At 33.0% G+C, this 16,431-nt stretch overlaps 1 protein-coding gene across 1 annotated transcript; it reads right to left on the bottom strand.

The window, feature by feature from the left end:
• Nucleotides 1-6,479: 6,479 nt before the first annotated feature.
• Nucleotides 6,480-8,025, bottom strand: LOC131044011 (bark storage protein A-like). Its single transcript, XM_059214500.1, has 5 exons — nt 7,958-8,025; nt 7,527-7,682; nt 7,187-7,429; nt 6,730-6,909; nt 6,480-6,635 (listed from the first exon to the last, which is right to left on the bottom strand). Exons 1-5 carry the CDS (start codon nt 7,997-7,999, stop codon nt 6,480-6,482), a joined length of 777 nt encoding a protein of 258 aa, XP_059070483.1. The 5' UTR covers nt 8,000-8,025.
• Between the last annotated feature and the right edge of the window lie 8,406 nt (nt 8,026-16,431).

The following is a 16,431-nucleotide window of genomic DNA, read 5'->3' as shown; positions in this document are numbered from 1 at the left end:
TATGCCACTATGACTATAATCATTTTTGCATGCAATTAATTTTGGAAAAGAATCTCATAATCAATTAATTCTTTTGTAGTGGAAAAATGACTCTCTTTTCTGTATATTGAGTTCTAGATTTTCGAAAAGGGGGAGTTCATTGTTTTGTGAAAATTAGTCTTTGAATTCTTAAAATTGATTTCAAATAATGTTAGTCATAGGATGAATTTTGTAGACATATTGCATAGAATGAGATATGATTTTAGAGGTTTTGGAGAAGATTTCTTTTACCAGATTATAGGAAGAGGAATGAAGAAGGTTCGCTGGAAACGGGAGTCGATTCAACTACAAGGTTTTCATTTATCATGCAGATCTAGGATCCTCTCTCTTCTAATCTTTCTAAAATACTTGTACCTTCATGTTTTCTTTCTAAATGGAAAAGAATGAGGATATTTATGCATGTTGTTTTCTTTGAAAATTATGTAGTTTAAAGGAGGAAGATTTTGATATTTTGATTAAATCAAAAGAGGAAGGATTAAATAATATAGGAATTACATTCTCATTCTTCATTGTTTTCAGTTTTGATAAAGTAAATATAATTGCTTATACCCTTCTTTGTTTGGATATGATAAAGGAAATATATTTTGCATGATCTCAGATTTTAATAGAGGAGATACATATGCATGTATTGTTTCTTTGTTTTAGATTTTGGTAGAGGAGTTATGTATGCATGTCTCCTTGTTTCATATTTTTGATAAAATGAATATATGTGCATCTATGATTTAAATGAGTATATCTTACTTTCATTTTGGTTTAATAAGTTAGTGGTTTTCCTTCAAAGAATGTATACAGATTTAAGTTCTTTATTTTGTAAACCCTTCTCCTTGATTACACCAATCCTATCTTAAAAAAAAAAAAAGATTAATAAAATGAAATATATATTAAAATAAAATAATATGCACCAAATATTATTGCCAACATAATTTAAAAATTAGAGTAAGGGAAACAAATATATATATATAAACAAATAAAAATAGTATTAATAAATAAATTAGAATAAATATTAAGTATAAATAAATAAAATAATAACAATAATAAATAAAATTTGAATTATATTCTTGTTTATCAAATTAAACTTGTTTATTTAAGATTAAATTAATTTTTATTGTTTTTCTTAATGATAAAAAATTATATTAAATAAAGTCATTGTAATATTAATATTAATTAATATGTTAAATTTCAAATTCAATTTTAAAATTTTAGGCAGTTCAAATTAATTTGGCGGTTCTTGCAATTATTGAGGACTGAACGGTGGCCGCCACCCAATTCTCTAAATAAAATTAAGCTCCTTGAAAATAGCAAAGAGGGCGTGTGGCATGTCGGTGGAGAGGAAAGTTGGTCGTTAGGGATCCGACCCCGACCAAACCCAACCACTTTATTTCACGCGGACCACTGCGAGGGGTGTGGGGTCCGCGAGACTCTTCCCAATTTTGGTTAATTATTTATTTTAGTTCAAAATAAAATAAAATCAAAATTTATTATATTATAAAAAAATAATTTATTTATAATTTGGAGTTATTAATTATAAATTGTTTTATTTAAAAATATTGTTTATTTAAATAATTGAATAAATTTATATTTTAAGTTAAAGTGATTTATTAAAAATTAATTTATACATTTGATAATTAAATTTATTATATAGATAGAATTAATTACATTATTAATTTTTTTTAAGGTTATTAAATTTAATAACAGGGGATTTATTCTTAGTGAATAGAAAATTAGTTTATTTAATAATGAATCTAACTCATGTTAAAGGTCTTCTTATTGGAGTTTAATTAAGTTGCAAATTTGGACTTTTTCTTTAGCAAGTATCTTTTTCTAAAGTGATATTTTCTCTTTAATGATGGAGAAAGAGCCTCTTGGGGTTTTAAATGGATAAATTAGTTTGATTTAAGAGAACAAAAGAATGAGAAAGGATATTGCATACATGAGGAACTTTGGAAAACTTTTGCACAAGTTGAAATAAATGTAATTAATCCAAGTATTAGTTCTTTATCATTGAGTATCACTAGATAATCTCAAATAAATTTTAGTAGTAAATAGATTCCCTTCAAAGAATTCAATACATTTCAAACATTGAAGTTCCTTATTTATTACCCATCAAAATAGCTTATTGTATACTTCAAGTTAGTGCAAGTATTAAAAGTTAAAAGAATTGACCTCTCAAGTATATTGTGTCTAGATCTAGAGATACCCTTTGTGCATTCCAAGAAATATGAATCAATGTTAGTTAAGGATTTCCTCAATTCAAGAAGTTGAATATATTTTCACAAAAGTTATATTTCAAGATATGAGTATACAAGGCATTGAGAATAGTCAATTCTTTTAATAGTTCAAAACATTTACCTTCTAGCTAAAAAGAAACATAAGACTAGTAAAAAGGAAAAGTTGCACTTAAAAATACAAGTAATTAGTAAGGATAAATTTAATTAACGTTAAATTTAGAGGTAAATTGCATAGTTAAATATTCATATGGTATTAGTATTAAAATAGAGTGTATTCAAAACATGAATTGTTTTAGCAAATGAGTTCAAGAAACCTATTTCCGTGATCACTTAGAAAATTAAATTACAATTTTGATTGAGGGTAATTTAAGGAGCAAACATTAGCTCTCTTCGAAGTATTTGAAATTGATAAAGCTATTGTTTGTAGAAAGTATCCAACGATAAAGTTAACGTTACTTCAAGTGGAAGGAGTAGTTAGTTATTACTTTATAATCTTGCAAAGGTATTAGTTCAAAGCAACTAGAAGTAGATTGATTAGAATTATTTATTAGGAGACTTAGTATTATTTACTTTGGTTAACTAGCAAGTGTTTAGACTCTTTACTAATATCTTTTTCAAACAATTAGTAATTAAGAATAATGTGGTTATTTTAAAGCTTATTCTTGAATAGTTTTTTTTTTTCTCTTCAACAAGTGAGTATTAAATTCATTTTCAAATATTATTATTTGATAATTTAAATTTTATTTCAAGCAATTTAGTACCTTTCAAGTATTAGGATTCACATTGTTATCATTTGTAGATGAAATTTATGTTACTTCATATGGAAGAATTAGTTGGGCTTATAATTAAATACTTTTCACTTCAAACAAGCAGGTGTTAAAATTCATTTCCAAAGTCTTGCTATTAAAACATTTAATTTTCTTTCAAGGAAATTAGTACTAGGATTCATACTTAATGTGTAATGGTTTGTTCCAAAACAATTATACCTAGCAAGTAAATCAAGTCATTTTCATAAGTTATCTTTAAAAGTATCATAGTTTCCAAGCAATTAGTACTTCATGTATTTAGTTCAAGTTTCAAAGTTTTAATTATTATCATATTTTTTCCTTCAAAGAAAATACTATTCCAAAGTAGTTCATTTGTTATGTTCCTTTCATTTTTAATCTTGAGTGATAATTCCTTGTATATAATAGTTTCTTTTTAAAGTTGTATTAGTATATCACTTTGCTTAAGTTTTCATGAATTCAAGTTAGATTCTTAGATAGACAACTAAACAAGAGGAGTTGAAACCAAAAACCTTAGGAACGTTCGGTATCTATGGTGCCTCTAGGTCACACTTATAGGTAATTCCGTCGTGTTGAACTAATGCACTTAATGCCTAATAAAGTTGTAAGAACCCCGTTTGTGGCATTGTCCCTCTAAATCGCCGGGGCAAAATAAGGGTAATTTGGAAGTTAAAATCCAAGGGGCGGGTAATCCCCCTTGGATTGATAATCTAAAAAAGATAAATATTAAATGAATTTATATCCTCTCAGTTAAACCTTAGAAAACCCCATTAGGGTTTGGTTGTGTGTTATGAATTTGGAAATTTATTTTATCTTGATGATTTCAATGAATGATAATAGATTAAGGGTGATGTATTTAATAGGAAATAGAACTTAGTTGTTTTAGGCCACAAGCCGAAGGCCATCTTGAGCCTTTTTGCTATAGAGCTACCATCAAGGGTAGCAACCGCAGAGAAACTATCTGGGACATTGACCCTAGAAAGGGTTGCATACCCACCAAACAAATTACATTAAACCATAGTTAAAAACTAGAACTACATACTTTACGCCTTGATCTCGTGCCGAAACGGGTATGTAGGCAGTCTAGGGATGAAGTTGTCCCTTGTACTCAGGTGTTTGGGGATGGGGATTAGGATTTGGTTATGGGTGAGTAGTTGCTTCTCAAAGCTCCTTGGTATTTTAATCAAATGGTGCAAATACTAATTGAAAGGTTAAAATTAATTCAATGCATACTCAGAAGGAATCCTATATGGATTTGCTTGACTTCTTGAGACTTTAGGTTGAATTCCAAGGCAAAAATCAAGCTTGTTTAAGTAATTATTTTTATACTCCAAAGGATGGTGACCTCGGTGCACTCCTAGTAGGGGAGTGTAATCTTTAGAGAGTGGCTCAGGACCTGGATGGTCCCGATGAGTCTAAAGTCTCTGACCAGAGCATATCCTATCCTTATGAATAGATGCCTACCCCATTTGAGTAGATTGCCTATCTTGGATTGGAGAGATGAAACCTCCTGTCCCATATGGATAGATGCCTAACCTGTATGGTTAGATGCCCACCCCGGTTGGATGGATGCCTATCCCATTTGGATAGATGTACCTAAGTATGTGATTGAATCAAACGCAATTAAGAATAAGTAAGAATAAGAAATCAATATTTTTATATAAAAAAATAATCAGTCGAAATTTTGGGTTAAGTTAAGTGGGTTATTACACATATGACTAAAAATAGTAATCATAAAAACACTAATCTATCCAATCATACATATCTCAAAGTTATCTTTAAACATCATTAGAAATCACCCCAACAACAAATCCAACCCATAAAAGATAACAATAAGTTCCATGTGTCAAACATGTCAATGGAGAACATACACATCCAAGAACTCCTACTATATGGGTAATGTAAAATTTTAAAATAATCAAATAACACCAAGTCTACCAATAGCATTGTATAGAAGGTGTAACTAATATCATCTAGTGCATAGGATCATCCAAAAAGTTTTGATAAATTTGTAAATAAGTTAAATACTATAATACAATTCTCACTACTAGTCCCCATATCTCTCCCATGTGCTTCACACTCAACAAAAGAAAGTTCACCTTCATGTTGTCACTAATGAACAATGACCAATACATGACTACAAGCATAGTGATCACCATAGCTCAACACAAACCTCAAATCCAATGCCATGTGAATATAAACATGTAGGAAGAAGAACAAGACCAAAGAAAGAGCCTACAAATCAAAGAATGTAGCATGTCCTTCACACCTCTAAATGCTAAATTGTAACAAATATGATCTCCTTTATAGCCCCAAATGAATAGCCTCAACAACTCCCAACCGTCTAATCTCCAAGATCAAACAAAACATTTACATATGTAACCCTCTTTAACCAAAGAGGGTCAAACTCATCCATTTTTAAAATAAGGACAAGCCCAATAAGATCTCCTATAATCCTCATCAATTAATGACATCATACATAAAATCACATGAATAAAAAGATAAACATGTCAAACACTCATTAAATGAATCATAAAAAGATGTCCTTTAACATTGTTATTATTTATGTACTTATTGTTTATCCATTAAAAAATAACTGTCAAAAAAAGACAATCAACTTTGTCTTATTCAAGGTATTTCCATTCCTTCAATTTTTGTGGTTACCAACTCCCCTTTTGTTGATATCAGCAGTTTTTTATTAACCGCCTCCAAAAAATAATTGAGCAACAACCATAATATATTGAATCTCTATCGCCCTATTCCGAAGTCATTTGATTGCCCATCACAAGATAAAGTTCGTAATGACAGGGTGTTGTCAACCCCACATTGGATATCAAAAGATTGAAGATGAATCAAACACAGTGAAATCACTCATTATTTTGGTATCCCTTTTGGGCTGGAATTATCTCTTGCGGATATGTGGAACTAGGATTTGAATAGATTAGAAAAATAAGTGATATAATTTGAATTTCAATTATTTTGTATTGCTGCATTCACTGAGCTGTCTTATTTTGTAATATTGCTTTGCTGGTTGCAGCCTTTTCAGGCTTATGTTTTCTAAATATTTGTTTCTGTCTTCTCTGTATGTCTCTGATTCTGGACTGTTATATTGCAGCCCTGGTTGCTGCTTAAATTTCATTCATTGTAAATCTGCTTTGTATCAATATTTAAAAAATAAAAATAAATCCACATCCTATAGATAATATAGTTCTGATACTTTAGAGATATAACAATTCAGATACTCATGGTGCATATGGCACATATTTTGTTTAGTACGTGGTTGCAGTAGCAGTCAATCTATTGTATGTAGATGTATATGCACTCCACATTTAATAGATGCCAGGTTACTGGTGAAACATTTCTTCCCATCCAATGGATGGCAGTGACAATAATTTATTTATTTATTTTGACCACAACCAAGGTGGCATCATGGCAGCAATTTTAACAAAGTGGTGACTACTATTACTGCATTTTTGGCTGCCAAATCAGTAAAGGTAGCAGCTTCATTTTCTTCACTGGATCCTCCTGCTAAATCAGACAGAGCTCTGATAATTATGAATGGCTTGCTTTCGCTCAGGCACACCTATACACAGATTATAAATACCCACATGATGTAAGAAAATTGAAGTGCAACGTAAACATAAGTGCAATGATGGCTTTATTGAAATAGAATTTACCAGAGCCACTCCTGCACTCTCCATATCGATGGGGGTGACATTGAATTTTTGGTGGAGATAGTTTCTGTAAGCAGCATTATCCACATAAACGTTGGCACTGCAACCTCTCTCTACTCTTACAACCTTTGGCTTGTGAAACAGGCAGTTGCTCGTGTTCAAGCAGGATTCTAGCTTCAGATTCTGAATTTACAGAAACCACCATGATCATGGCAAAACAGAAATTGTGTAAATACCAGCCTTATATATACTGTTTGTTGGACAATACTATAATGGTGTCTATAATAATAAAGTGCTGCTTAAACATTAGCATCAACAATAATACTACGACTGCAGAAAGCTAAGAATTTTAACAACTGTTAATCTAGCAAAAAGTATGACTTTCATGAACCCGTGATTCAATAGATCCCATAAGGCCAGCCTAAATTTTTCAGAAATAAAATCATTTCAAAACAAATACCTCAAGCTTCTGCGCAAGCTGATAATAGGAATCAGAAACATTAACCCAAAATGCATGTTCTCGAACCTCCGGGGTACCATGCACAGGGAAGAACTCATCAGGTTGGTACCATGCATTATTCAACAGATTATGAGATCCTCCTGTAGGAGTGTTGTAGTTGGAAAATTTAAGGTACCCAAGCTCACGAGTATAGTCTCCATTGGCTTCCAGAGGAAGCTCATCATTCTCTCCTTGTCCATATCTCTGATAATATGCAAATCAAAATACTATATTAAAGTCTGCGCAATAATAGGGGTAAGATAGATTTAAATAAATCTACACAAGCTTAAAATATTACAACCTGCCAGTTCCAGAGGCCAGTATGAGCCCATTGGCGTGGAATAGTTACATCCCCAATGTGGTAGTCAGAATTTCCATTTCCTGCAATTCCATAATGTACAACTCCTTTCACACGAAACAAAGTGAGCAGCAACTGTGTGGTTATTCCTGCATTGGTCTGTATCAATACAGAACAAAGTCAGAACAGTAACCACACAATCAAACTGGTAAACCGACCCTCTCAAGACACCTTAGAACCACTTAAATGTGGGCTATAAAATATAGCTGTTAAAACAGAAAATTGCCCACCCACATTGAACGTTAAACCCTGGTCCAATCATTCAGATTGAATTTATTAGCTACTACAACTATGAAAAATGCGTTTAAAAAAATCCAAAGAACTTCAGATCACAGTTTTGATTTCAATCATGAACCCGTTGACCCATGGATTACCATTCCTAGTCCTGTCATGACCACAATGACGCCGCGGTTCATAACTTTCCCAATGTGAAACCTTCGACCAGCAAAGAACAATGCAATGTTTACAATACCATGTTAGCTGGTATGAGTTATCCAGTTCAGGTATAATGTATAATATTTTGATTATTACATTCAATGATTTATCATTGTAAAAAAACAAAAGATTTAATGTAGTGTTTCTGGATTCGATTGTGTTAGAGAGTTTTTATCATCAATGTTTTGGATCGCATTCTGTGATCCATTATCAGGATGTCGAGAGTTCAAGGAGATAAAATGATTGTTGCAGACCAAATGATGGTGTATTTTTTTGGTCTGCAATAATCATTTTATTTCCTTGAGCTCTTTAACATCCTTATGATGGATCATAGAGTGTGATCCGAAATGTTGATGGTAAAAACTCTCTAACACAATCGAATCCAAAAATACTACATTAATTTACTATAAATTGTGGAAATATGATATCATTAAAACAAAAGATTATTGAATGTAAGATCTGTCAAACAAAAATAAAAAATAAAAAATAAAAAATACAATTTAAATCAAATATGCACATAAAAATCATATTAATCAATGCTACACTTATTTAACATGTTCAACAGAGCATATTAAAGTTGGTATTATATTGGCATGAAGTAACAGCCAATTTTAGATTCAAATCCATCACTCTGATGAGATAATGTACAGCTACAATAGATATATGACTAAGTTGTGGTATAACTATAATGGGTATATTGGACGACCATCTATATTTGTAAATCGTAATAGTATGGCTCAAAGTTTCTTTCAACAGTCGACTATAACATCATTTAAACTTCAGAGAAAACACATATATAGAGAAAAAAAAACACAACAATCTGGCTGATGATTTACCAGAAATATCGACATAAGGATGATGATCGTTGGCCAAGAAAGTAGGAGGCTGGAGAAGAGGATTCATTTCGAAGGTGTTGGGAATAACTAAACCAAAATACTGGCCACCTCTGTTTATGGTACAGATTTTGCGCTTCAGCTGGGTAGAAAGAAAAGCTTCTGATTTTGGTAACAATAGCAATACAAAAACGCTAACAAGAATGGAAGAGATGCTGCTTAAAGCCATGGCCATGGTGGATTGCAATGTACACAAATTGCACTTGCTCCTCCAGTATTAAAAGAGATGAGGGATGAGGGATGAGGGATGAGGGATGAGGGATTCTCTCTTGTCTCAAAGATTGTTTCTTTCTGCATAATCAAAACGTTTATATTCATTTCAATTTTCAATCACGACTGAATGGCTTCTATATTGCAATTATGGAGACAAAATGTAACCTAAGCACGTGCTTTTCATAACCAGTCCATACTTTTCCTGAATGCTGCAGTAATCAATAAGAAAGATCAGTTATATTATTTATTATTTCTTACACTTTCCAAATAGACAGGTTGAAAGAAGGGACAATAAACTCCGTACAATTATTATAGTGAATGATTCCCAACAAAAAAATCCCTATGAGATGCTGAGTTGTTTTTCTGTCGCGTGGGTACATTTTCTATTAAGACATTGCAAGTGCTAGTTTATTTTATTTATTTTTATTATATTTTATCTGTGTATTCAGACAATTTCCATTGGAATTGTATCGAGCTACGATTTTCCATGCTTTTCATCTGGGTAATCATGTCGCTCCACGGGAGATCACGTGCTCATTTAATTCATCTCTATGCTCCAAAAAATCTTTTGTAGGGCTCGAACCCAAGACCACCTTGTGACCCGAATGATGAACCAGAGAATTGAATACCAGACTCACAGCGTTATTATTTGTCTTTCTTTAATGCTTAAGTGTTTAGTGGACTAAGTGAAGAGGAATTTTGTGCTCTTGATCATGGGAGTTATCATATCTCGCTTCTCTAATATTACCGAGACTACAACTAATTAATCAGTTACAGTATTTGTATATTTAATGAATACTTGTATGGTATACCTTTTTTTAACATTTATAGTAGATATTTATTGTCTTAGAACCCCTAAAAAATAAAAAATATTTAGAATAGATAGATATAATGAAATATTTATGAGGAGATCATATGATTTAAAAAATAAATAAATGAATTAGAAATAAATGTAAATAATTATTTTGTAGGGTTGACTAAACATAAATTTATGTGTTTTTTTTTTATGTTTTTGTATTTAAGGGTATTTGATACATTCATCTTAATCATGTATAAGTTAATAGCTAAATTAGATTTTCATTTGCATTCACATGCTTTATGTGGAATCTAGTTTTGCACACTCATTTTGGAGGCATTTTCATGATGGGAGACTATTACATTCTCTCTTGTTTAATTTCCATGTATTGTTATAGGTGAAAGCTCCTTGTGATGTGTTGGTTAACATATTTGTCACCTAACTCTATATTCTCACGCCTACGAAGATGATAAATGTAATCATAGTTGAACCAGTCTAACAAACTATTAATTGATTGATTCTTTGCTTATTTTACAAGGTGGCAGCTACCTTCTAATGATTTTCAATGAATAAATAAACAACTCATATGCTTTTAACCAGAAAGAAAATAAAGAAAGAGCTTTTAACTAACAGATAATATTCTATAGTAGCTAAAATTTTAAATCATCCACCACTTCAATATAAATTCACCAACTGGCATCCATTTCAAAGAATAGAAAAGCATTCACACACCATAATTCAAAGATTACAAATATATGAAAGCCACTAGTAGTTCTTCTATATTAAAATAGTAGATCACCACATGCATAAAAGTTTTTGTTCTTATGAGAAAAAACAAAGTTTTCCCAAAAGATCCTCTGAAATTAACTAATCTACCTATTTATAGCTACTATCCTCTAGTCTTTTTCGTTTCCAAGAAATAGTTACTAAAGATAATGGTCTGGAACATGATAGTTTCAAAAAAAAAATTCTATAGAGCAAAATCAAAATATAAACTACTTCACAATAGATATGGCTACAAGATCACTAGGATCAGGCTACATCATCAGGTATCGGGCTCTGCTCCGCAATTCATCTATCAATCTCATATGCTTTCTCTTCTTCTTCGATTAGCGTCAACATGATATCTTTGAATTTTTCTCAATAAAAAACAATAGCTTGGAAAAAGTCAGACAAATTCAAAAGAATATGTCCCTGCACTGGGTTGACATTAGGTTGCATTACGAGACCTTTTCTAGCTTGGAGCACCATTTCACCGAAGTTAATTATTTGGGTTTCTTCCTACGCAAGCTTGTCTCGCAAACATTGTTCGTGGTTTTCAGCTTGTTCTGCAATCTTATCTAATATGGTGATGACCCTCCTATATTCACTGAAATCAGTTCGTACTTTCCATCCAAAAGACTATAACTGCCAGACTATATCCTCCTGCTCTTTCTTTGGCCAATTCAAATATGGTTTATGAAATGGTATCTCACCATATTTTCAATGAAAAATCAAATAAACATTAACAAAAAATACAAAAAATGAATGAAAATAATTGAAAACAATAAAATTCTTACTTTTCAATCTATTTTTTAGCAATTTTTTGCCAAAACACCGGATATCGGGTGCACTGGATATCAGATTTTAATAAAATCATGTAGTCCACGAGTTAAAAATGACTCACGAGCTGTCACTCTCGAAATATATTTGTCTCAGAAAATCGGATATCTGATTTTTATACTTAAATTTTTTTAAAATAACATATATAATATAATAATATATTATATAATATATTATTATTGTTTATGGTGAAAATGGATAACAATAATAACGATATTGACAGGCTAAATGAATTCAACCACAAAACCCTAGCCTAACAACAACAAAGATCCACCATAACATATGAAGATTACCTAAGACAATGCAAATCAAATGAAATCACAAAGATTATACCATCACATGTCCAACAATAGGGTTTGGATCTCCATTCTTCCTATCTCCATTGATCTTGCTTGATATATTTGCTCTCAGATTTTATGTGCACAAGAGCTCAACAAAGAACAGAATGTGGTTGCAAGTAGGATCGCCTATGTTCAAAAGCGTAGTGTAGTCAAGCAGTCAATGGGGGGTTTGATAATGAAGGAAGCATCTCCTTATATAGAAGACACTATATGAAATGAAGGGATAAGATTGAGAGGTGTAAAAGGAGGTCGGCTATGATTAGAGGGTAGGTAAAAGAAATAATTAAATAATAAAAGGGGTAGGTAGTGTATGAATTAAGAGATGAATGACATGTGTCATGGGTAGAAAAGATTAATGAATTAATTAAATAAATAAAGATTTATTTAATTAATAGAAGAAGTGGGATAATTAAATAAATAAGATATTTATTTAATTTAGGAAAAGGATAATTTAAATAAATAAATGTATTTATTTAAATGAGAAATAAGGCTAGAAGAGGATAAATGAATTAATTAAATAAATAAAGATTTATTTAATTAATAGAAGAATTAAACTTAGATAATTAAATAAATAAAATATTTATTTAATTAGACTGAACAATTTTGGGTGTCTACATTTTGCCCCTCTTTGAGACAATGCGGCTTGTCGCGTTGTTTCAAAGAAGATAAGATGAACTGATACAGAGTTGCCCCAAGATGAGAATGATATGCCCCCTCGAGAGATTGGATGAAAAAATGTCTGAAAATATCGCAAACAATCTCTCGATAAGAAAGAAAGGCTAGAATGGACTGATCGGATAAAGTGACAGAGTCACAAGATAATGAAGACTGACTCGGGAAACAAGGGCTAGGGCAGTCTATAAGATAGACCATGAGGGAAATACATCCTCATTGTCATATACACCTCCAAGAGATTATAGTGCAGAGAGAGAAAAGAGCAGCAACAGTCAGCAGTGATGGCTTTGGTTCACAGATTCGACCATGTTCGCTGATTCCAGAGGCCAGCAGAGGCAGGAGAGCCAGTAAGTACCAGAAAACCTTCTTGTACTTTTTTTGCAATAAATGTTGTCATTAATGCATCTTAGGTAGTGCAATAAATACATTTTTATGTCTTCTAGGCCGAATCGGCAGTTCTGTGATGAACATATGCTGTCGATTGGATAAGCTGCTGAGAGGATACACTCAAGCAGGTCCTCTAGGGAAGACTAGGATAGATAGAGGCACTTTGTGATGAACAGGGAGTACCAAGACATAGTACTTTGTGATGAATAGGGAATACTAATATGAGCAGCACTTTGTGATGAATAGGGAGTGAGAAACACGTAGTACTTTGTGATGAACAGTGAGTACCACTAGGATAAATAACAACACTTTGTGATGAACAGTGAGTGTCACTAGGATAGATAGCAACACTTTGTGATGAACAGTGAGTGTCATTTTGACTAACATGATTGCTTTGCTTGATTGCAGGAGTACTTGCCTATGCTGGAGTCGCGAGAGAGATTCTTGTCGACTCAGAGATTACGACCAGAGCTGACATTTGAGGACAGAGCGCCCATTGAAGTTATGGGTCTGCGATTCATTCTGTATGTGCCTAAGTTTTCGGTGAACATGGGATTGCTGACTGCGCTAGCTAAGAGATGGCACTCTGAGACATGCACATTCCATTTGCTGATAGGTGAGATGACAATCACCTTAGAGGATGTATACAGGATTCTACGGATACCGATCGATAGGGAGCTGATTCCATATGATCGAGATGGAGACAGGGATGCCCTTAGACGAGTGCTCTAGGATCCGGGACTAGAGATGAGGGTGGGACATGTGGCATGGGATACCATGACATGGACTAGATTAGCACTACTAGTAGCACTAGCAGGAGTTATCAGTGGGCTCTTATGTATCAGTTTTGTACCATTTTGTATGATGATGTAGACACCTTCGGGTGATTGTAGCCATATGATTTTGACATCATTGTATTATGAAACTTTTGATTATATATATGAGATGATTATTTGCGGAAGCTATATGCATGTGTACCTATGTGATGAGCTGTTTCATGATGTATGTTTCTATGTGATGGTTATGATATGGATGCAAATATGTACATAATGAATTCAATATTTTTAATTTTTTTATGTTTTTTATATGTTATACCAATGCAAATGTGAATGTATGAAATGCAGATGAATATGATAATGCAAATGTAAAATGTGCTAATATGTGTTGTGTGCAGGATGTGATGCAGTTGTGATATCTATATGTATGTATGAAATGCTTATATGTGGTAATGCAGGTGCAACTACATGAAATGCAAATGTTTTTGGTGTGTCATTATACTCAGTCATGTGATAGCAGGCTATGTGGACTCAAAAAGGACGATGGAAGTCAATCAAGAAAGGGGGATGGAAGATAGAAGATATGAAAGTGAAATAGCTTCTTGTGCGTTATCATCATTGAGCTTTATTATGGCAAGTAGGTTATGACAATCGAGGCATATATTCAACCTAGAAAGTCATTGTACCTGTTTGCATGGAGATAAGACAGTCACAAACAAGGAACGCCCCAGTTCACACTAGACTCACAGTGTCCTCATATCCTTGGACAAGTCATAGCATTACTAAAAGACAATCCATAGACAACAAATACAAATAGGTGACGATACCCCATCCTCGCTTTTCTAGTCAAAGACATCCTGGAGATAAAATCTCTAGTCCTCAAGTTTAGTGTCTCTTGTCACTTGTATAAGTCTTATTTGATTGTGGTCACAATGTTTACTTTCACAAAAAGGATAGATAGCATGGAACCATATGTTGTCTGAGTCTGTTGAAAGATTTGATTTTGTTGAAGCCCATTGTTGCTGCTGTGTCTCATCTGAAATTGACTGAATCCATGAAACTGATACTTTATTGTGGAGAAGATGAAATTTTATTACGGATCTGTGATGCAAATGTTGCTTTATTGCAGATTGTGCGCGGATAGACTGAAGGAAGCTGGAAGAAATTGTACTCCTCGAAACATGTGATGTTCTTAGTTCCACACTCATCACTAGACGTAGGATTTGCCTTAGCCATAGATAGGATCTGATTTATTATGGATGGAAAGGGAGGTTTATTATGAATGGCTAACCAATCTTGGGTAGATCAATAACAAGCCATGATGGGAATGGGTAAGTTTATTATGAACAAATAGGTTGTGAGTGTGTGCAAAGTGAAAGGATGAAAGTGAATCCTGAAGGAGGGAGGAGCAATGTCTCTACGCATGGCGCTGGTGACCCAGTTTTCACCATGGTACTTGCCCAGGGTGCCACCGAAGTGGTTTTCACCATTGGACGAAATTATTTTTCTTTACTTTTTTTGACTTTTCAATGTTTTTTTTTTTTGTGTCACAAGGCACCTGTTTGTCAGGTTTTCACCAAGTAATGATTTTTTTGTTTTATAATTTTTTTTGTATTTTTGAAATTTTTGAATTTTTTTGTATTTTTTGAATTAGGATACTCTAAAGAGCTATGTGTAAAACCTGCGAAGGTGCATGCTGTTGAGAGGATCCTCCAAAGGTTCACCTTCTGTAGTTGAGAGCTGATATGCCCCAGATCCATATGCTGTTGTAATGATGTAAGGACCAAGCCAATTTGGTTCGAACTTGCCCTTCTTCTCTCTCTCTTGTTGATTTTTGGGATTTTCTCTGAGAACTAAGTCCCCTACCTCAAATGTGCGAGGCTTTACTTTATGATTGTAGCTGCATTGTTCCTTGACTGAATGATGTGTATCTCGAGTGACTGTCTTCCTTGATAAAGTAATTGAGATAGAATTACTAGCGTGTGGACTACACAGGCCCGTATGCATGTCACCTAAAGAAGTTTGGGCATCCTTGATAACAAATTCCTTCAAGGAAGCTCCATTAAAGGTCCATGATGTATCGCCAGAAGGGAAAGGATGTGTGGAACAAGTGGATGAGTGATGAAGGCTTATGATTGCGAAAAGAAGTGAAAGTACGATAGCATGATGGAGACTTAGGATCAACAAGTATGCTTTTTGACTTGAAACTTTAGAGCTTTTGCCCCTAGTTATTTTGATATTAGGGGAGATCAACTCTTGTTCTTTTTCTTTCATAGGATTTTTATCCTTGACCTTGATTTTGCAGAGTCCAATAGCTTTTGATTTTGATTTGAACTAAAGGACTTTTCTTTATTTTTGACTTGTAGATTTTTCTTTTCAAAGCTTGATTTTTGATCCCCAATGAGTAAGGGCTTTTATAATTCTTGTTGATCCAAGTTTGGAAGTGGAGTGGAAATGGAATGAGTGGATGAAAAGGTAGAGCTATGTGAGTTCTCAAGAGGGCTAGTGATACTCTCAATAGATTCTTCACTGGAACCACTCTTAGGACTATTGGTATCAAGAGATGCTTGCACCACTAGAGGATATTTGCATTCAGATTTAGTAGCCACAACAATAGGTGGTTCACACCCAATTCCTTGGCATTGCAAATTGTTTGTAGATTGTTCTTGTTGACTGAATATCTTAGGAGATAGTGGGAGTTGATCAACATGAAAGATATACTCACCACAT

This window comes from Cryptomeria japonica, chromosome 11, assembly GCF_030272615.1.
Source record: "Cryptomeria japonica chromosome 11, Sugi_1.0, whole genome shotgun sequence".
Classification (NCBI taxonomy): Eukaryota; Viridiplantae; Streptophyta; class Pinopsida; order Cupressales; family Cupressaceae; genus Cryptomeria; species Cryptomeria japonica.
The sequence above is the reverse complement of the archived record's forward strand: the minus strand, read 5'-3'. Positions and strand labels throughout refer to the sequence as shown.